This window comes from Macaca nemestrina, chromosome 11, assembly GCF_043159975.1.
Source record: "Macaca nemestrina isolate mMacNem1 chromosome 11, mMacNem.hap1, whole genome shotgun sequence".
Taxonomy (NCBI): domain Eukaryota; kingdom Metazoa; phylum Chordata; class Mammalia; order Primates; family Cercopithecidae; genus Macaca; species Macaca nemestrina.
Window position 1 is genome coordinate 103,005,451 of NC_092135.1, and position 23,422 is coordinate 103,028,872.

The following is a 23,422-nucleotide window of genomic DNA, read 5'->3' on the forward strand; positions in this document are numbered from 1 at the left end:
GAGAAGTAGAGTAAGAGGAAAACCACCTTCTCTTTCCACAAATTTGGACATCTTAACAAAACTTTAACTTTCTTTTTTTAAAGGTTATATAGGTATTAAAAAAACAAAAAACAAAAAAACAGGACAAGTAGTTATATAAACACTTTGGTCACCAGTGAACTGATAATAGGAACAATCTTTTGTGTAGCAAAGTTTCTGTGATGTGTAGTAATGCAATTCAAGACTGGTGTAAATATTTGAAATAGGAAATCCCTAAACTTATTTTCATACAGTGATTTTGACTTTTTTTGCAATCAAGTTTATATCTCTTTCTGTTAAAGAAAAAAATTAAGAAATACTTTTTGTGAAAAAGGGAACAACAGAAACTGGGGCTTACTTGAGGAAGGAGAGGAACAGAAAAAAACAACCATTGTGTACTAGGCTTAGTATGAAATAATCTGTACCACAGACCCCCATGACACAAATCTACCTGCAGAACCAGGCTGCACACGTCCGCCTGAAAAATAAAAATTAAAAAAAGAAAAGGAAAGAAAGACTTTGTATAAATATACCTCTTTTAAAATTACCCCTGGCTTAAGAAAGAAGTTTTTCACATTCTTTGTACGTGTTTGTGTGTGTGTGTGTATGTATATATATGTGTGTGTGTGTATATAATATGTTACTTTTCATAGATCCAAACAGTTTCTGCTTTTCTCAAACCTAATTATTTTCTCTCCTAAAAGGAAGGTGACTGGAAAGATCACATAGGTCACGCGGATCTTACTATGACCTATGATGAAAAAGAGGTTAGAGGTAGACTGGCTGCTGGAAAAGAGACGCCAAGATCCCAGCAATGAGCCCTTTCCTCCGCTTCTCATGGAGTTCTCAGTGGTCCCCAGGTTAACCGAGAGAGTTGATACGGTGCCCTTTCCCAAGCAGAACATGTGGTTTACTGCCCCTTGCCCAGTGGTTATATATGTGCCAGGTTTGGGGATCCTGCAAACTGCCCATCATGGAGGTAAATGGCTTGTGCCATGAGAAACCAAACTGTAATTACTAGGGAGGGTTTCTTAAGTTACCCAGTTTGGAATTTATTTGTTTTATTTTACTGGACTCCACATTAATAGAAGTGCTTGGAGGACCAGTTAAGGAGCATAAGAAAGGCTGGTTTTGGCAAGGAGAGGACAAATCCATCCTCTCTTCCTTGAGGGAAAGTTCCCCTCTCCATTGCCATCACTACATTGCCCTTCCTATCTGCCATGCTCAAATTAGGGAGACTGAGGCAAGGAAATTATACATAACACTAGAAAATTGAGATTTCAGAGGGGAAACAAAATAAAGTTAAAGCCCAAAGAGTAAAATGCTAAAGGGAAGTTTAAAATAAATGCTAGCAATAGGTTAGTAAAAGTGGAAAAGGGGACTAAACATTCAAAATTACATCACTTCGGGGAAACTAAGAACAACTCAAATACTTTACAAACAAAGATTTAAAAAGGAAGAAGAAGAAAAATAGACAAGAGAAGATAATCTGAACACTCCAGAAAGAATGAAAGAAACTGGTGGCACAAATTCAAAATGAAGTACCACTTAAACAAGAAACAGCCACCTAACTTTAATACATTAGTCTTGTAAAGAAATGTACATGGGGAAAGGGAGAAAGGAGGACACATTTTTAAAGTGGTCCTCTGAGATGAGGCGGCTTCAACAGCTGGAGGCTCCTTGGAGACCTATAAGGCAGAGAGAGGGAGCTGAGCTGTAGCGGGTAAGAGATGACTCTTGGGGGCCTCCTGTCAATGGCTTCTGTCCCCTAGCTCCCACTAGGATACCTGAGAAGGCAAGGAGATGCACCCTTTGGTAAATAGCAATCCATCAAGCTGCAAGCTGGCAGCTTCCCCTGGCTGGCTTTCCACAGGCATGAAAGCTTCTGGGGCCATCTCCATTTCTTTGTGAAAGTCCTGTCTGAGGAAAGGGATCCCGTTCAGCCTGGTGTTCTTCAGGCATGTGGTCAAGGCAAGGTGCATAACTAATCAGCCCATCATCTAACCAGCTATTTTATAATTTTATATTTTAATAATGCAGCTATTTAATCCAGTGTTGATATTTTATAATCAGTTACTTTTAACTTAAAATAGTGAGTTTTCTAAATTTTAGAAAAGCGCTATTTTGGTTGCTGACGGGGTGATTTTGTTCTAATTGTACCTGACCTCACCTGATTAAGACTACCCACTTGCCCTCACTCTTTCTTCCTCCACCATGGCCTTCTCCCTTTATTTTTCTCTCCAGCTTACCTCACAGGGCCTATGTTAGAGTAACACTTCCATGGCCCACAAATTTAGGGGAGTGAGAGAAAAAATTGCACAAAGTGCCTTCATCAGATAACTCAAATTCCAAGTACCCAAACTGTATTTTAATCTTTTGTTGGGAATATCCTGGGATGGGGACAATGAGGGAGATCTGTACATTACATACCATTTTTGCATAGTGTGTCTGTTTACATAAAGTCTTATTGTCAGAAAAAGATTTAAGGTAGTGTTACAGTACCATCAGGTTCATATGTCCGTTGTGCAGCAACAGACCAATACACTGAGTCAGCAGGGTTTGCAGCAGAGAAGGAGCTTAATAATGGCAAGGCCATCGAGCATGGAGACAGGAATAATCTTCAAACCTTAAATTTGTTTTCCTGAGGGGTTCTTGGTTCCTAAGGGGATCATGGAGGGTGATGGACTAGCAAATTGGGGTCATTGGTTCAGGTCAGGGGGATGAAATCACTAGGATATAGAAACTGTGTTCATGTATAAGTCAACTCCTTGCTGGGCGCTCCAGACCAGCTGGCATGGGTAGTTTTATTGCTGTGCAGAACCTGAAGGAGAAACTCCTCAAAGGGAAAGCTTCTCATCTCACAATGTCTTAGATCTTATCTATAGAATAGAAAAGGAACACACTCTTGTAACAAGGGCTATGTTATTCTGGAGTGGTAAGCAGCGACCAGCTACAAGGAAGTGAGCCAAAGGGCAAGTGGGCTTCATGAATGCTTCTGATTGTGCTGCAAGCCTAGTTGAATGTTTTCTTCCCTTAATTGATTTTATAAAATTTTATTGGGGTTGGTTTCAGTGGCCTTCTTTACATAGGGTTGTTATTAGGATGGAAGGTCTAACAAACACAAGCACAAATTAAAGGTCATAAAACCCAGTACAAATGTTGGGAAAAATATCTCTGGGCAAGACATTCAAGATCCTTTGCTTTCTGTCTCTAACCTTTCAGTTTAGCCTTAATTCCTGTATTTCTTTTCCTGTCAATCTCTAGAGACCTACACTCAAAACACATCCTGCTCATTGATTGGCTTTTTGCAAATAGTGAACTTGCAATTTCGTGCTCCCATGCGTTTGTGTATATTGTTTCTTCTGCCTTGAAGGACTTCTCAATCCCATTGTCCAGTGAAATCACACTAATTAGGACCAGCTTAAATGTCCTCTTCCCCTCTATACCTTGCTTAACAGCTTCCCTGCAAACGTAGAATGAATCTTTCCTCTTGCTTTTCTGGCCTGGTATTTTGCTCATCCAACTATTTCACCACACGTTACAATATTTATATTGACTTGCATATTCATCTGCCCTTGCTGTTCCTGAATTGATAGGTTCTTGAAATGAGGAGCTATATGCTCAGTTCTTAACACAGTGCTTAGCCTGTTACAGGCACTGAAGATGTGTCTCTTGGCTGTAGGAATCGAAGTACTTCATCTAGTTTCTCATCTAGGGCTACTAAACACATTTTAATCCTTCCTCACTCATTGAGGCACAGTCAAGGCTGGGATACATAGTTCTGTATCTGCTTTTAATTTTTCTCTGTTTCCTTTTAGCTCCACTTTTTCTGTTTTAAATCTGTGAAGTCTTGCCTTTCTTTCCATTTTTTCTATTAATCTACTCTAGCCTGGAGATTCCATGATTGACCATCTTATAAGCTCTATGTAATTGTAGGGAACACTGAGGGGATTTATTTTACTTCTAGGTCTTAGACCTTGTTTTAATGCTTGGATTTTGCCAGTTGCTTGACCTCTGGGTAAAGAGGATGTACTGTCAGGGTTCTGTAGAGAAACTGAACCACTAGGCTTGTGCATGTGTAGATAGATAAATAATAAGGAATTGGCTCACATGATTAGGGAAATGGAGAAGACCTAAGATCTGTAGCCAGGAAGTTAGAGACCTAGAAGAGCTGACATATGATTCCAGTCCTGGTCAGATAGCCTGAGTACCAGGAGATCTGACAGTATAAAGTACAGTCCAGAAGCCAGCAACCTGAAGACCCAAGAAGAGCTCATGTTCCAGTCCCTATCTGAAAGCTGGAAAAACAAAAACAAAAACAGAACACCAAAATGTTCAGCTCATGCAGTCAGGCAGCAAAGACAGATTCTTACTCAGTCTTTTTATTTCTAGTCAGGCCTTCAGTGGGTTGGATGAGGCCCACCCATTTTGGGAAGAGCAATCTACTTTACTCAGATACTGACTCAAATGTTAATCTCCTCCAGAAACACCCTCCTAGCACACCCAGAAATAAGATTTAACTGAATATCTGGGCACCCTGTAGCTCAAATTACCACATAACATTAACCATGACAGAGGCTGTGCTCTGCATATGTGTTTTGCTAGTGATGCCAAATAGTTGACTTAAGGGAATTATGTCTATAGAGAGTATCACTTATTTTACAAATGATAATGAATTTACAGTCTTTTTGAGAATTTCAGAGCCTCGTCTCATTTTGTCAATGACATTTTATTCATGGAGTAACTGTAGAGTGGAAAGAACTCTACATACTCTAGTTAAACATAGGGCAGGAGTCCAGGAGTCTCATATTATATAATTTTAGGAGCTAAGAAAGTTAGTAAATAAGTAAAGTATGTTGGGTGTATACCAAGCCAGAATAGTGGGAACTGCAGTACCTAGGACAACTCTAGACCTGTCTTCAAGGTATCCCCTCCCCTTCCCTCCCCTTCCCTCCCCTTCCCTCCCCTTCCCTCCCCTTCCCTCCCCTTCCCTCCCCTTCCCTCCCCTTCCCTTCCCTTCCCTCCTCTTCCCTACCCTTCCCTTCCCTTCCCTCCCCTTCCCTCCCCTCCCTCCCCTCCCCTCCTTCCCTTCCCCTCCTCTCCCCTCCCCTCCCCTCCCTTTCCTTCCCTTCCCTTCCCTTCCCTTCCCTTTCCTTCCCTTTCCTTCCTTTCCCTCCCCTTCCCCTTCCCCTTCCCTTCCCCTCCCCTCCCCTCTCCTCCCCTCCCCTTCACTTCCCCTCCCCTCCCCTCCCCTTCACTTCCCCTCCCCTCCCCTCCCCTTCCCTTCCCCTCCCCTCCCCTTCCCTTCCCCTCCTCTCCCCTTCCCTTCCCCTCCTCTCCCCTTCCCTTCCCCTCCTCTCCCCTTCCCTTCCCCTCCCCTCCCCTCCCCTTCCCCTCCCCTTCCCTTCCCCTCCCCTCTCCTCCCCTCCCCCTCCCCTCCCCTCCCCTCCCCTCCCCCTCCCCTTCCCTTCCCCTTCCCTTCCCTTCCCCTTCCCCTTCCCCTTCCCCTTCCCCTTCCCCTTCCCCTTCCCCTTCCCCTTCCCCTTCCCCTCCCCTCCCCTCCCCTTCTTAGCCTTTGGCTAAAGTATTTTCCTTGTTTTCTTATTAACTAGCCACGTGTCTCTAGAAATTCATTGAATTTTTCCAGGCCTTAGTTATTTTATTTAAATAGATGGCTTATCTATAGTCTGAAGATTCTTTCCATGCATTTTACCTGCAAGATAAGTTTAAGAGGTTATGAAATAACACCTTTGTTGATTTAAAGAGATCTACCATGAGTTCTAAAGGAAAGTGACATGTCATCCTCTAGAGCAACTTAATTTGCTTTCCAGTAATGACATGATGAATAGGTCTATTGTTTACAAAATTCAAGAGCAGAAATGTCATAATTTTGCACCAAAAACTACTTTGTGCACTAATGTGCTTCATGATGTAATGTGACCAGATTTTTTAATAATTAAGTCGCAGGTCTCTACAGGTGTTACCAAGTCTGTATCTTACTATGTTTGCACATGCTTTGCTTTCTAAAGACTCAGGAATACTTCCTGTTGTAAGGTAGGATGACTTCCAATACATATGTGTTGGTATGTGTTGATTTTTCTTGTTTAAAGGCTTTTCATATGGTCTTGGAGCCTTCAAACTATAAATTAATGTGAGACAGCCTCTGAGAATTTATGGAGTCATTTTCCCTTTGGCTAAAACCTTCCATGGTCACAGACCACTAGATTTAAAAAGGCAGCTAGACCTGTCCAAAGACCAACATAAATTTTCAAAGGCAGAGAAAATGGTGGCTGCTTATTAAATTAGTGAGAATATAGTATTTGGCAGCTACAAATAAATGATGTTTTCTCCCGTTAAGCTAGAAGCAAGACATTGAAGCTGTGTGATTTTGGACGTACATTTGTCAAGTTTAGCTACATCAGTTGAGAATAATTTGCATGTTACATGGAGCACTTACTTGAGACTTCCGTTTAGATTTGACTAGATAAATGAGTTCACCTTTGCCAAAAAGGTTCCAGTTCTGAACACATTTAAAACAATTTTTCTCCAGCACACAGAGACCGAACATGAGCATTAAAACAAAAAAAGGAACCTATTGTTCCACCAGACTCTTCTCCAGTTCCCCGGTGTTTATGTTACAGGGTTTTCTAAGTGCAATATCAGATGTTCACCACTGGTTGTCCGCACTCACTTTCCATTTTCCCTCTTGATTCATAGAAATTATTTGTCTTAGTCCAATAAAAATAGGGCTTTTTCTTTTGGTGATTCACTATATGAAACCAATTTCACTGACTTCAAGGGTTTGGGGAAAAAAACATGTTTATCCTTGACAGATAATGGTGTTTTTCCACGTCTTACAGGAACCTTCCCAAGTCTTTTTTTCCCTATAAAAACAAAATAAATTATAGGAATAGAGACCTTCTGAACTAAAGTTGATGAAGTGTACTGGTTTTCTAGAGTACTTTCTGAGAAAATGCTGTGTAACATTTCCAGTCATGAAACTTGCATGAAAGGATACCACAGCATGGCTAGCGTCTGTACTTCCCCATACTCCAGAGATGTTATTATGAGATAAAACTATTGAAAACAGATTACATTTGGAGATATATTTCCATGGCAGACTATTCTGTGTTTCTATGGAAATGGGACTTATTTCTCTTAACCCCAATATCAATATCCCACGGGTAGAAACTCTAGGTACAAAATGTGGGATGGATATTATGCTCTAATTGGTGTCTTCTTGTTTTTCTACTCCTTGCAATTAAACTAGTATATATTTGTCTTTCTTTTTCTTTCTTTCTTTCCTTTTTTTTTTTTTTTTGAGACAGGGTCTCTCTCTGTCATCCAGGCTGGAGTCCAGTGGCACAAACACAGCTCACTGCAGCCTTGACCTCCTGCTCAAGTGATCCTCTTGCCTCAGCCTCCCAAGTAGCTGGGACCACAGGAACACACCACCACACCTGGCTAATTTTTTTTAAAATTTCCTGTAGAGATGGGGTCTTGCCATGTTGCCCAGGCTAGTCTCAAACTCCTGGGCTCAAGTAGACCTCCCACCTCAGCCTCCTGAAGTTCTGGGATTGCAGGCATAAGCCACAGTGCTCAGCCTTTGTTTTCCTTTTAATTTTTTGTGTGATAGTTATCATCTGACATGGTGATATGCCTCCTAATAGCATTTTTTATTTAAAAATACATTTTATAAATTTGTTGAAAATGTATACACATTCTGCTGGAAAATTTTTGAGATGTTAGTTTATTTAAGTTTTATAAATCAAGCCTATCTTATTAGTCAAATATTCAGTCACCTATTGGCCTGGGCTGGGAGTTGCTTGGTCTCTTAAAGGTGACTTTGATTATTTCTAATTAGAACATAGTATGATAAATTTATTCATTAGATGCCCACTTATTAAGCACTCTCTAGATACAAGATACTGTCCAAGATACACATTAAGTTGGGTCTTAAAGGATGAATAAGACTTTTGATCAATAATGATAGTGATGATTACAATAATAGCTAGCATTAAAGGAGCAATTCCTTTGTGTCCAAGCACTATGCAAAGTCATATCTCATGTTATATGACAACTTGAGAGACAGGCACAGAATAATGCGAAGGTGCTGATGTTTGACTGATGGCTTCTAGTCCTGGTTTTATCACTTACTCATCATGTAAACCTAACCTGCCCCCCCATTTTGAATATATTGATAGGAACTTCCTCCAGGCACTAGTAGGAGAAATAGGTGAGATAATACAGTCTGATACTATCTGCTTTGAATATGGTAAACATTCAGTAAATGTTAACTGCTATACTTTTCCTTATTATATAGATGAAGACATTGAAGCTCAGAGAAGCTAAATAACTTCCCTACATTTAGAAAGTGGTGTGAGCCCAGATTTGAACTGAGTCAGTGTGACTGCAGAGTCTGGGTTCCCAACCATGAAGGATTCTAAGGAAGAGTACCAGTAGATGCAAGGGCATGTGGGGTGGGAGGAGGCCAGTGTTGAAGAACACAGCTGAGTGCATGCAGGGAGAGGAGGCTGCATTCAGTTCCAGACCATTTATGGGGGCCTTGGGAGACCTTGGAAAGAAACTGAGATGTTTTCCTGGAAATCAATGGAAAATAACCTGTTCTTCAGTTATTTTGTATTTAAATGAAACAAGACATCTCTTCATTTACCTTTGACTTAAACTGTCTTCTAAGCTAGTACTGTATTTTCAGTGAAGAAATATGAACTAGATGTTCAAATGGGAGACTCCTCAAAGATTTGGGAGATTGCAGAAGAGATCTTCTAGGCACTAAATACTGAAACCTTTTTGTTTGTTTGTTTATTAAAACACATCTGGGGTCCAAGCATAGAACTCTGTCTTCTCACTGCTCTGGAATTTTTTGATTCAAGCATTCTGATTTCAACTAGCAAGGTTCACTGGGACTATAAGGTGTATAAAACCTACTAAGGGGACTAGATATTTTATAATCTCTAGCCAACGTATCTTCTCCTTGCTGGGCAATTGAGGGAAGAAGTCAAATCACAGAGATTGCTTGGGAAATATGAAACCAAAATAAGCATGGAGAGTCATATAATTCAAGCAGGGCCAACTTTCTATGCACATGACCTCAGGGTTCCATGCTTATGAGAAGCCCATGCTTGGTTTAATCCTTTAATGTCATCATCTTGAAGTTCTTAACATTTTTAGAACAAGGTCTACACATTTTCATTATACACTGGGCCCCAGAAGTTGTGTACTTGGTCCTAGATTCATGAATTTGATGATACCATGTCATGATTTTTCATGTGTCTGTCAGCTGTTTCATAGTAAGTAGATCTCTGTTACTGGGACTTCAGGTTTGTTCCTTAATCCAGTGGATCCCTGCAACTGGACAGTACCTAAAATCGTCCTGCCAGCAAATATACCTCTGACACCATTCTCCTGACTCTTGAAACACCACTTCTTTAGCCTGTTTGTATAGTCATTTAAATATTGTTCTGCGTCCCTATTTTTAAGTTCACTTTGTGTATTTATAATTGGACCATTACTTATTTAATAGATGAACTCTCTGAGAGAACCCATGTTTCCTAATTTTTTGAGAAGTGTTTCGTATATTACCTATATGTAGATGAAATAAATATTAAGTTTGAAATTTACATGAGGGTGGGATTGTCAGAGCCAACTGGATGATAATAGAACCAAAACCATTTTGGTAGGATAGAGAAATGTGATTACAAAGCAAGCAGTCATCAGGGTGATAAACCAGCTGAATCCTGGCAAATACGCTGTTCAAGAAACAATGAAAAGAGGACTTCGGTGAGAGTCAAAGACACATGCTCACAGACACATGCTTTTTAAATTTTTAACCCATCACTATCACTGGTCAGATCCTTTCTAGAGTTTTTAATCCTTGGCAATTTGAAGAACAAGGAGGTAGTTTACAGGAAAGCAGCAACGATGATTGATGACCGGATAGTGGGGGATTGTAGAAGAAAGGCTAAAATACATAAAATGTTATTTTTTTCTAGGGAACAAGAAAAGTAACTAATGGAAGCTTAGAGTCTTTAAGCACATAAAAGTTTTTAAAATGAGTTTTGTGAGTAGATTTACCCCGTGTTAGTAATGGACATATGATATGAAATTTCAACATAAAGAATTTGCAGGAAATAATGATAGACACTTGGATTATGCAATCATAGAAATGTTAAAATTTTATTTGTGCATGTTTTTATTGTAATAGCTTTTATCCATCTGTATTTGTTTAGGATATGAATGTGTGATTTAAAAACCAAAGGCCCATCAATCAAAACACTTCCCACCTGCTCTCTCTTAAGGGACTATCAAAGTAGTAAATTAAATGAAACCAACATTGTTTTACTACTTGCCCATCATAAAATATTACTGGTTCCAGGTGAGTGCCTATTTACAAGGGAGCTTTGAAGATTTAATAGGGATTTTAAGTGAATGGAATACCATGTAATGAAAAATTTTACATCGTAAATAAAATTGAAAGGTAAACTGACAAAAAAATAAATTTGCAAGAATAAGACAACTTAAATATATTTAAAATAAAAAGTATTTATACATGTTAATAAGAAACATTAAAAACAAAGTGAAAAAGAAGGGCAGAGTATGAACAGACACTTTACTGGAGAAGTAAAAATAGCTCATAAAAATATTGTCAATATCATGGCTGGGCGCGGTGGCTCATGCCTGTAATCCCAACACTTTGGGAGGCCGAGGTGGGCAGATCACGAGGTCAGGAGATCGAGACATTAACATGGTGAAACCCTATCTCTACTAAAAATACAAAAAATTAGCCCGGGCGTGGTGGCGGGCACCTGTAGTCCCAGCTACTTGGGAGGCTGAGGCAGGAGAATGGCGTAAACCCGGGAGGTGGAGCTTGCAGTGAGCTGGCCACTGCACTCTAGCCTGGGCGACAGTGTGAGACTCAATCTGAAAAAAAACAAAAGGTATGGAGAGAGAGAGAGAGAGAGAGGAGAGAGAGAGAGAGAGTCAGTATCACTAGTAATAATTGAAGTTTAAACAGGATATAATTTTATATGTAAAATTAGTAATGATTAGAAATAACACTTAGTATTGGGACTATGCAAAGACAGCCTATACTTTCGTATGTGTGGAACGGGAGAATGCTACACCATTTACCAGAAGGCTGAATATACTATGAAATATTATTCAACCATATGAATTTTCTTTGTCTTTACAGATTACAATTAGAGAAAGTTGCTCTTAAGAAAAATAGTAACTGAAAATATCAGAAACAAAATTGTGTGTTAGACATTGTGAATTGACATATAGTTGTTAACAGAGAGAGAGAGAAAGGTGCTTTGGAGGGAAAGCACCAAAGTTTAATCCTTTTGAAGTTTTGTTCATTTTTTCCTCTCTCTAACACACAGACACACTACAGACACAATTTGCTGGAGGGATCTGGGGGAGTTTATAATCCTCACATCTTGCCCCTACAGTTTTCTTTTTGCTTGGAAACCATAAACACCAAAAGTAGTAAAGTACAAAAGTGGCCGTTAGGTCTGGGAGTATTAGGTTGAGGACAAACTTTGGAAACCCAGTATTGCCCAATGGTCACAGCAACCTGGATTTTTGGGTCCAGTCCTAATTTCAAAACTTGTGTTCCATTATTTGCCATAAGTATGCTCAATGTATTTCAATTTTTGATTTAGAAACAAGTCATAGTTTTATGTGCTTATATTTTAGGTGCTTTTGGAAGGCCTTTTGTGCTAAATTTATAAATTTAAAACTAACTCACAAAGACTGTCTACAATTAGAGACAAGACCCAGAATGTCAACTATTTCTAGAAAAGAGGTACCACACCACTTATAACAGTGAGGAAGGAGCAAGGACCCCAGCTTTCTTGTCTTCAGACCCCAGTTAGTGAGGCATCATTCTATGTTGGTTTAATACACCCACAATCATAATTATAAATCTTGACATTTAGATGCTCCCAAAGTCAACACCTATCCCATCAGGGTTGGCCATATTATCACTAGTTAAGGAGATATAGAGCAATTAAAAGCTAAAGGAAAAGGTTAGCACTTCCACTCAGACAGGAGTTCAGCAGCTAAACCTACCTGCAGTTGCAGTGTTAATTTTTTTAAATATCGGCTTTGAAGCCTTGTCATCCATGACAGGGGAGTCTAAATGGAATATTTAAGAGAAGTGCTTCCTCATCCTTCAATCAGGCTGTATGCTGACCTTTCTGTAGTCACCACCAGTTAGTTGCTCAGCTGTCATGAAATGCTGGAGAAGGTAGGACATCACTGGACCTGTCATGAGGTCAATCAGCGGGTGCGTAGGCCAATTTGCTAAATGTGTTCATGCTAAAGAGTCAGTTCCCTAACCAGTCTGGTGAAATGTAGTACCAATTAATCACCAGCTAATTTTCAGGGGGTTGTGACCTTCTCCATATTTGCAGTCCACTCGCTACCTTACCTGGCCTTCGGGGATCTCTGGCCTGGAATATGAGGCCACCCTAGGACATATGAAGCTGCCAAAACTTGTGTAATAGGCTATCAAGGTGGCAGGCCAGGGGACAATTATGCCCACTCTGACCAGCACTGACCTAGTTTAGTCAGAACATTCAGTGTGGTTTGCAAACCCTAAAGATACTCATACAGCTCAAGAGCATGCAAAATCTATCTCTTTGAAATGTTTAATGATATAGTAAGATATTGTTTTTTTCTATCAACCTGTCAGTTCTTGATCTGTCTTTAGAAGGTGGTGGCTTTGTCACCATTCTCTGCAGAGGTTTATTATCTGAGAGCTGTTGAGTTGTCTTAAAAGCAGAAAGGTTCTTTTACAAAATAGTCTGCTCTATTTGTAGCCAAGTCTCATAAATTAAAATACTTGTCAAAATAAATGAATAGTATGTTTGTTATATTCATGACTTAAAATCACATTTGATTGCTTACTCATTAATCCACAAAATTAAGCAATACACCCTGGATTGCAGTCATTAGTACAAATAAGCAGCATTCTTCTAACAGTCAGCCATCGTGGAGAACACTGTACAGTTGTGTTTGTTTCAAAACTAGGTATGTTAATGCACAAATTTGTTTTACAATTTCAAAATAATTCATCTGGAAGAAAATCAAATACGTATATGTGGTCCACCAGGAGACAAAGTTGGAATCATAATATTACTAGGTAGATTTTAGATGTGGCAATTGTTAAATGCAATTTTACATTGAACCTCACAGATGGACAGAAGCTATTTTGCTGTGCATAGGAATGTATGTGGCATGAAGATGACCTTTATCCCTAACAGGTTGGAAAAATCAGGAGTTAGGGAGATGGTGTTCACACCAAAGTGAAGATATCCATATGACAGAGGCTTTGTTCTCCTGCTTGGATATAGCAGAAAATGTAGATCATTCATTTACCTAAGGAATTTTTTCCCACGTGCCAAGTAACGTACTTGGAGCTTGGAATATAAAGTCAGTTGTACTTCAGTTTTTTCATGTGTAAAATGGGAATAACAGTGGATTTATCGTAGGATTTCTTATGAGTATGAAACAAAATAATACATTTCAGCACTTAATACAGTGCCTAGCACATAGGAAGGGCTATATAAGTATTTGATAAATATTTTTAATGATGTGACCCATAGTTTCAAGTAGCTTACTGTTGACATATAGGTAGGGACAAGTATACCAAAGACCCTCCTGCTATGTGACAGGTGATGATGCAGTCATGGATGTAGCACTGTGGGATACTGGAGAGCCCGGTGCAGGTAATTATGGCAGACTTAACTTTATTTCGAAAGTCTTGACAATGTATGATGAAGAACTTGAAGCTGGGCCAAGACCACACCCACATCTGTATTCTGAAAAGACCACTTTGGCAATAGCGTTATGGTTAAATGTCAGGGGGCCAGATTGGAAGTCAGAAGCACACCCAGGCCCTTGCCATGCTCCTTGGGCTTATTTAATTGCTGGAGAATGATCTTTGCAGAAATAAACCAGCCTTAGGTTCCAATAAGTTATTGCCTTCAAGGATTTCTTGACATACCTATGGATAGCGGTGGCAGCTTTATGCTTTGGCTGAGAGGTTGCTGAAGAGTATGTTTCTGAGACGATTCTATCTTTGGTTTGGTTAGAGAGTAGAAGTTGTAGGGAAGGAGGGAAAATGAAATGGAGCTAGTTAAATAATATTGAATATGGATGTTACAATATTGTAAATGTATGTAGTGCTTTATAATTTAGAAATATTTTCCGTATACTATTTTATGTCTTCTAGTGTTGGATATACTTGCTTCAAATAGAATATTCTTTAAAAAATGCAGGTAAGATGTATGTAATTTAGTTAAGATTAACTTGAAGAAAAACTACTTGTGTGTGTGTGTGTGCGCGCATTAGTGTATATGTGTGTCCACGCATTTTAGATATCCCAGCTTGTCTTGTGTCTTCATTTCCCCCTAAGATTTTCAAAGCCCTTGAGATTGGAAAGAATTAGTCTATGTAGCTAGTGATACATTGGGGAAATGGCTAGTGAGGCCACCTAGTAAATTGGGATCATCTTTGAGAATTTTCCAGGCAGTTTAACTCAAGTATTTTATCTTCCACCTTTGCATGTGTCTGTCTTTTTTTTTTTTTAATTAGGTGCGATTCATGGGAAGCAAGAATGTTATTGACAAGGCAGGTATATTGAGTTTTTAAACTTTCTGATGTTCATGTTATTCTGTGATGCTTGAAACTTCTCCCTGCTTTGTTCTGACTTGCTTTTTCCATAGTTAATCTCTAGATATCTCTAGGAGAAGGGCTTTATGGGTGCCACTTGACCTCCATGACACCCTTTGCCCTACCACTGCTAGAGATGGTGAAGGGCACAGAGACAAGGGCTCCTCAGACCTCCCCTTTGTATATTAGATGTGAGCTGTGAATGTTGTTTAATGAATAGTGAGTGATTATCCCTAAAGAAAGTAAATAATACAGCAGACACAAATTCAAAATTTTCTTCAACTTGTCAAGGGATAACATATCATCTTTGAAATTTTAATTCAAGTCAGAGAAGAAAATGTGATTCAATATAAGATGGGTTTAATGTGTATCTGCCTTCTTTAGGAACATACTACATAATTTAAAAGAAGTAAATGTATATTTGAAATATGGGTGGTTATTTAAAGGGGCATATTTTTGTTATTATGGGACAATTCAAGCAGATGCATCTTTAAAAAGTGATCAGGATAAATGGGGTTTTCAGTACAGTTGAATAAATCATGTTATTTTCTTCAGAATAATGCTTAAAGCTGTAAAGTTTATAAAGGTTCCTGTTATGGATTTTCAGTTTGGGTAGGAAATGAAAATAGGTTTATCTCATTTACTGACTGTCAGTTGAACTTTCTGAGAATCAGAGCTGTTATGTCCCTGCTTTGATGATGCTAGAGCTGATGCTTGCATCTGATGAAGATGCTAATGTGGGCCTGCTAATTTTTAAAATCTGGATTAAATGCTTTTAGCTAGCTGTCAAAATCCTATGAAGGAAGAGACCATACTTTGAAACCTTTGTTTAAAGTGGCATAAAAATCAGCTCACATAGCCAATTGTTATTTAGTTACAAGCAGATGCATACATTTAAATGAAATTCTGCAGTTTCATTCCCTTCCCAAAGGTGATAATGTGTTTTTCTCTACTTGTGAAATTGTTGTAATTTCACAGTCTTACTTAGATTTAATTGTGTTTATTAAGATTTGAGACAAATGATTCCAATTTTATTTTATAGGATACTGGTTTTTTTTTTTCTGTCTTTTAATTTAACTTGATAGTTGGTAACACGGAATACGTAGGAAACAGTAAAAAATATCAATACATTGTTTAGTTCAACAATTTAACCCAAAGAACTCAATGTGGCAAATAAGCCTTTCTTAGTACTACATTAGTTCACTTGACATGTAATTAAAATAGAGCCACATATTTCTCAGTGTAATCACTAATAAAAATGCCATTATAAATACAGTTTATTGTACTCTGTAGCATTTGGATGATTCTTTTTTATTTTCTACATAGGCGAAAGATAATAGCATCAGATTATAAAAATTCAGGCTATAAAAATGACAGAATGCTACAGGCTGGCAACAGAATAAACCACACCATGAATATTGAGAGACTCTGCAATAAATGTTCTTCATGGTATTTATTGTTAAAATATTTACTTGTCGGCATAGAAGCTGAAGGCATTGGTATATTGCTTCAAGTTATGGTCGGCAAAGACCAGACAGCACAAACCATGTACTGCTAGGCAGAAGAGTGATACAGTACTGTATTGTCTAAGGATTGTGTGTTCTTGTATGATGAAGAACAAGAATAAAAGAAAAGCAGAAATTACCTATTGGTTGTGTTTGATCTTGGTACTTTTTGTGTTCCTCTGTCAGTCCTGTGATGAAGAGATTAAAGAGAAACAACAAAGTAAAAGCAGAATAGGGATAAACAAGTCAAGTGGGACTCAGTCTGGAAGCCAGAGAATGATAGCTATGGTAGGAAAAGAAATTCAATTTAACCTCTATGCTCAGCATTTGGGCATGTTAGGGATGTATCAAGGAAGTTAGTATTCTACCCCATTCCTTCTCACTCCCTAAAATACTCACATGTTCACACATATCTTTAGTAGTGATATTGATCATAATAACCTTAGTGTTTTAGAATAGAAACAGATCTGAGTCCTGGCAGGGATACTGATGGAGTGAAATTGCAGAGTACATGGCTCTTTTGATCAGATCTGTTATGCAGGGTCATGGATGTTGTAAATTATCCAAAGTTCTTTTTAAATTTTTTTTTAAATTTTACTTTAAGTTCTGGGATACATGTGCAGAACATGCAAGTTTGTTACATAGGTATACATGTGCCATGGTAGTTTGCTGCACCTATCAACCCATCATCTAGGCTTTTAGCTCCACGTGCATTCAGTATTTGTCCTGATGCCCTCCCTCCCCTTTCCCCCCACCCCCCGACAGGCCCCGGTATGTGATGTTCCCCTCCTTGTGCCCATGTGTTCTCATTGTTCAACTCCCACTTACGAGTGAGAACATGTGGTGTTTGGTTTTCTGTTCCTGTGTTAGTTTGCTGAGGATGATGGTTTCCAGCTTCATCCATGTTCCTGCAAAAGACATGAACTCATTCTCTTTTATGGCTGCATAGTATTCCATGGTGTATATGTGCCACATTTTCTTTATCCAGTCTGTCATTGATGGGCATTTGGGTTGATTCCAAGTCTTTGCTATTGTAAATAGTGCTGTGATAAACATATGTGTGCATGTGTCTTTATAGAAGAATGATTTATATTCCTGTGGGTATATACCCAGCAATGACATTGCTGGGTCAAATGGTATTTCTGGTTCTAGATCCTTGAGGAATTGCCACACTGTCTTCCACAATGGCTGAACTAATTTACATTCCCACCAACAGTGTGAAAGTGTTTCTTTGTTGTTCTTGTTGACTTTTCTATTCTTTTTACCTTTACAAGGTAAAGGAATGAGAAAAATATGGAATGATTTTCTAAAATAAGGTTTATGGATATCACTTTTTTTCTAGAAAAAAGTGAGAATCCTAGTTTCAGATGTTCCTTTCAGATCACCCGTGGGTAACGCAGGAGTAAATGCATACACTTAACGAAGCTAGTGCCTAATCTTTGAATTGGGAACACCAGTTAGCCTTGGCAATTAATATCTAGTTATTGAAAGTAATTCACACATACCGTGTTAATTAATTTATTTCCATGTGTTTTCCTAAATCCTGTTTAGAAGGTAGATGTGTTCCTGAGAAATACACTACACCTCTTTCTCTCAAACAGGGGTACCCAAATCATGAGATAAACATCTCACTTTCTTGACGCCTTAATCATACAATCTTTTCATATTGAAAAGAAGTACAGAAAGCTGGTAGGGTCTAAAATGTGAAATTTTCATGACTTTGAAAATAAAGTTGGGCACTTCAGTGTTGAGCTTATGACATACCTCTTCAGGCTGTGTCTCCACTTGCTCTGGAGTTTTATTCACATTTGTCCTTAAGCTACTTTAAGGGACACTTTTAAAAAGCCTCACAATAGATAAATCAAAGTGGTATATTGGCAGATAGCTGGGTGAGGGAGTGCCTGGGACAGATTGTGAACACCTCTCCATTCAGCCTGCATCCTGCTTCATCCAGTGACCAAATGGGCTGACTCCCCCTTTTGAAAGTGAGCCTGAAAAGGAAAGAGAAGATAGATAATCTCCATTTTTGGAGTATGATGGGGCAGAAACAATTTCCCCCAGTGTTGAATAAAAAAGGAGGAATTTATCTGCCATAATTTCCAAAGCCAAACCAACAATAATGATGATGATGATACCCCGAGAACCTTAAGATTAAACATGGATCATTTATACACGTTCATTTAATTAAAAAAATTGAATGTTCTATAAACACATGAAAAATCTAGGTATCTTTTGTGGCTCTATTAGATTTTAGTATCTGTTTTCCCTCATATTTCACTGATTTTTTTCAGCAAATATATATCGAGCACCTATGATGGCGTATTCACTCTTCGAGCCAATGGGGATACACAATCATAACAAACTCAGGGTTCTCATGGAGCTTACATTCTAGTGAGGTGCAGAGACCGGTGATAAAATAAGAAGAGCCATGGTGCTGACAGGATGATACACATGATATAAAGTAAAACAAAGGAGGGGAATACAGGGAGTAATGAAGATGCTGCAATTTAGTGTAGCCACAGAAAGCCTGGCATTTGATTAAAGATCTGAAAGATCGAGGAACAAGCCTTGCAGGTGTCTGGTGGAAGACTGTTTGTGGCAGAGAGAACAGAAAATGCAAGGACCCTGAGGTGGGTGTAAAGACAATAGTGCAGCTGGGCAGCTGGATGGAGTACTGAAAACAAGGGTTGGGATCAGTAGAACACGTGGTCAGAAATAAGAGCAAGTGATCATATGGGCCATTGCAGAGACTTAGACTTTTCTTCAAGTGAGGTGGGTAAGTATTACAGGAGTCTCCTCAGAGGAGACACATGATCCAATTCATGCTAGCAAGGTCGGTCTGGCTGCTGTGTTGCGCGCAGGGGGAAGAGGCAGTGGGTAGAAACAAGGGGACTAGTCAGGAGCCTGTTAAGAAACACATAGTAGCTGGGTCCAAATTGGTGACAGTGGAGGTCGTGAGAAGTGGTCAAATAGAGTGTATGAGAGACAGAGGAGAGGGGAGGGAGAGAGAGTTGAAGGATTGCTGCAAGGTGTTTGACCTGAGCAACTTAGAAGGATGAATTACCATTAATTGGGATGTAAAGAACTGTGGAAAGAGCTTTGGAAGGTCACTTTTTCCATTTTTGACTCGTTAGATTAGGAAATGAGCCTGGAGTTACAGAAGGGCTGGGTTGCACCACTTAAAATTTTGAATTTATCAGCCTATAGAGTTATATTAACCCGTGAAACAGAAGACATCACTAAACAAATTTAGACATATGCTCTTCAACATTTTTGGAGACCTAATCCAGAAGATGAAGAAGAAAAAACAAAAGAAAAACTTGATGGAGGGCCCAGAGAAATAAGGGTAAACCAAGAGACTGGTACCCTGGAATCCAAGTGCAGAAAGTACTTTGAGAAGGCAGTGATCACCTGTGTCCTGAAGTGAAGCCAGAGAAGCCCCTTTAGATTTAGGAATCTAGAGACTGTTTTTGATCTTGATAAGAACAGTTTCAGTGGAGTTGAGGGGTGAGAGCCTGACTACAATGGCCTCATTAAAGAATGGAGGAGAGATATTGGAAACTGCTGTGTAGACAGCTCTTTCAAATTTTTGCTTCAGAGGGGAGGCAAAACATGGGATGGGACCTGTAGTAAGTGGATCCTGAGAAGGTCATTGGTTTGGTGGGAGAACTTGTAGCATATTCATAGACTGACCTTCCTGTGTCTATCTGGGGATTAGATGCTTAAATACTGACAGAGGTCTTGAGGGAACAGGAGTTTTGACTGGAAGTAAAGATTGTGTGAACAGATCATTTTGAATTATGGGGTCTCCTGGAAATGCCAGCACTGCAGTAGGTAGCACAAGGACACTGGCATCATAGAAGGAGACTGGAGGGCAGACCAGAAGGAGAGAGAAGGCAGCAGAGGAATCATCCAATCCAACATTGCCGGTTTGCACTTTGTGTAGGGTGTAGGTTACTGCAGCCCCTGACGTGTCAGTGAAAGTTCTCCCACATGCCATACAAGTTTAAGTGAAACCTTAACACAAAAGCTTTTTAAATAGAACTCCCTCTTTCATGTTTAACACATCTCTGTGGGAAAGATAACTTTGAATGGGTTTAAAGGCAAGGAGGGAAGGCCATTTCCACGCACAGGATTCTTTAAAAACCAGCATGCCTTCTGTTGAGGGACTAGAAGAGTAGTTTATGTTAATTAACGAGTCTCTGTAACACTGTCTTCTGAGGAGTCTGCTACCCAGGAATGTAGGTGTTCAGATGACTGAAGTAATCTATTTAACAAGGACCTGCAACATATGATTCAAACCAATTATCAATGTTGAAACAAGCGTAAGTCTGTGTATATTGTAGATGTTGAGATGAACACTGGACGCAGAGAGTCTGTTCAGCAAGCAGCCATGAGAGCTGTGACACATCAGCAGCTGGTCCTCTTCTTCCAGGAGTAGAGACTTTTTCATCCATTCAGGATGACTAGGTGCTAACTGGGAAACAGTCTCAGCAATTGATTTTAATCAAAGAGCTTATGAGATTTGGGGAGCATCAGGTCTTGCTATTATAATCTTCAAGAAAAGTGATGTATTGCCTGTGTCTCCAAAAAGTGGAGTTCACATTCTATAGGGCATAACACCCTTATGGACAAATTACAGACATTCTTCAGTGTAGCCTCTCTTTTTACAGTTTTCTTTTTGGAAAACAGCTACAGTAGAGGAAAATACTTTCTCTGGATTGAAAATTTAAAAGACTAGATTCCACTACTAGCTACCATTTAGTCAGTGACCTTGGGAAACAAAATTTCAGAGCTACTCTGTTCTACCATTTGATAAATAGGTATAATATTCTTACTGCATACACTGTATACTTGTGTGGATAAAATGTGTGGAAAACAGTAAAGTATGTTAAGAAAAAAATATTTATGAGTTATCACTTTTAAGTTTTTGTATTATACTTCTAGTTGATGTTCTATTTTTTTCTTGTTTTTCCAATATTTAAGGTACATGAGGGTTATACTGAGTTAAGGATGTCATGTGAAAGAAGAGTAAGATAAAACTCTTAACTTACACTAAGCTGTTCGTAGTACCAATATGATATGCCATTGCCTTGTTGATAGGTATGTTAAATGTTAAAATGAACATTACTAATATGTGTCAGAATTCATGAATACACAAAATTGAAGTTATTATATAACAGAAATAGTGATGAAAATCACACATCCACCACATTAAAAAACTGATTTCATTTTCCTTTTCAAGATTTAAAGTGTTAAACTCATTCTGGCTGGATGATGAGAAAGATATAGTTCTACTGATTCTTTTTATACTAGAATAATCTTTCATTATTAATCTATTTAAGTCTTATCTCAAATAAGTTCATCAGTGCTGCCAGTTGCAAATAGAAAATGCATGTGCTCAATTTCAAGAATTAAAAATAATGCCTTGGGAGTAGCATTTCTTTTCTGTGGCAAGAGGATTGTTGGATTTTCCAATTAAAGAAGTCTCCATACTGGAAATGAGTAGTCAATTATGAAAATTATTTTTGAATGGCCAATTTGCATATCCCTAATTGTATTCATTTCTTTTGAAAGACCGAACTTGAAATTTATGATGTTTTGATTGGTTAACCCTGCACTTCTGTTATTATTACTATCGCCAACAGTGTTCCCCTATGAATGGGGCTTTGAGTGTCTTTCCTGAATAAATGCTTGAATCATAAGTAGGTTTGTTTTACTTAATGAACAGAAAATATCTAAAGATGTACAACCAGTTTTTACATTTACACACATTGCACTTTTTGGAATGACAGTAGCGTCCTTGAGCTGCCTCGTGTACTCACATTTGGACTTTTCTACATCAGCTGATGAGAAACCCATGAAGTTTCTGAATGTTGGTGCTGTTTGTTGGCCAAAAGTGCAGTTTCAGCAGAGCTGTCCTCACTGCCTATACAGTAGTGTCTGTGTGATTACTTGAATTTTTAAAGATATCTTGTCCTTATTTCAATGAAAAAAATGACTTGGAAATGGACAATTAAGAGTTTTTATATTAACGGTGAAAAGCATACTTCTCGCGTAAAATAAAATTGACATATAATTAGATTAAAAGTAATGATGTTGAGTTGTATTGGACTTAGCATTCCATTGGACTTAAACCAGTCAACACAGAGTCAATCATGAAGGAAAAGAACAAAATTAAAGACATGTACAAAAATGGGATACCTATTTATACAAGATAAGCACAAATTGTATATAAGTAGACACACAATGTATGTATGTATATATGTATGTAGAGTGTATCTACAGGGACAGATACAATTAGGGATCTTGTAATGTGTTTTAGGTCTCTGAGACTGGAATACCCTCCCTATACTATTTAAGTCTATTCAATGCATATTCAACTTTCATTTTTGGAAGCACTCTTTAATAAGAGACAATGAAGTCCTTTTAGGCATATTAGGGAAGGTGGGGTAGTGGGAAGGGGAAGCAGCCATTTCATTCCTTTAAGAGAGTGAGCCAAAATTGGTTCTCTTTTTCAGTAATAGACAAAATAAACAAATGAATAAACCAGTATTATTTCTTGACCATAGAGCTTATAGACATAATATTATTGAAAAATTAAGAATTTTGGTATAGTAACTTTAACGTTTTAAGTTTGATGAGGCGATTTTCTTTGAAACCAAATAAAGATCTCATTCAGCTAGATAGTGTCCGTGTGGTATGCATGTCCTACAAACTAATTAGTGTTGTTGGATTTGTTTGTAGCTGATTGCTGTGTTTGAAGAACAAGAACCACTCCACAAGATTGAGAGCCCCAGTGGAAACCCTGCAGAACGGCAGAGCCCAGATGCTTTTGAGACAGAAGTGGCTTCCCAACTGGCTGCATTTAAACCAATTGGTGGGGAGATTGAAGTAACCCCTTCTGCTCTAAAACTAGGTATGTGTAATGTTTATGGTATTCTTTTCACCTGATTGAAGATTCATCATCTTATTGATTAGGTGTTGTTTCTTCTTTGTGACTTTTATCCTGTTAATATTTTTATATTGTGGTTTATCTTTTCTTTAAATTATTTTTGTACATAGCTCTTTGCAGCTACTGTTGCTTAGGTAAGTGGATGCAGCTTTTTCTTCAACTGAAGGTGAATCAGAATTGTATGCCCTTGAAGTAACACGGGGGAGTCAGATGCTAAATGTTGAAGTGTGCCTATATCATATGA

General features: G+C 38.6%; 1 protein-coding gene across 5 annotated transcripts in view; it reads left to right on the plus strand.

The window, feature by feature from the left end:
• Positions 1–23,422, plus strand: part of LOC105468044 (par-3 family cell polarity regulator beta) — a 1,086,746-nt gene that overhangs the window by 402,922 nt on the left and 660,402 nt on the right. For all 5 annotated transcript variants that reach the window (XM_071073272.1, XM_071073273.1, XM_011717972.3 and 2 more), the window contains one exon: positions 22,971–23,142. In XM_071073272.1, the coding sequence (XP_070929373.1) occupies positions 22,971–23,142 (172 nt within the window). The remainder of the gene's footprint in view (positions 1–22,970; positions 23,143–23,422) is intronic.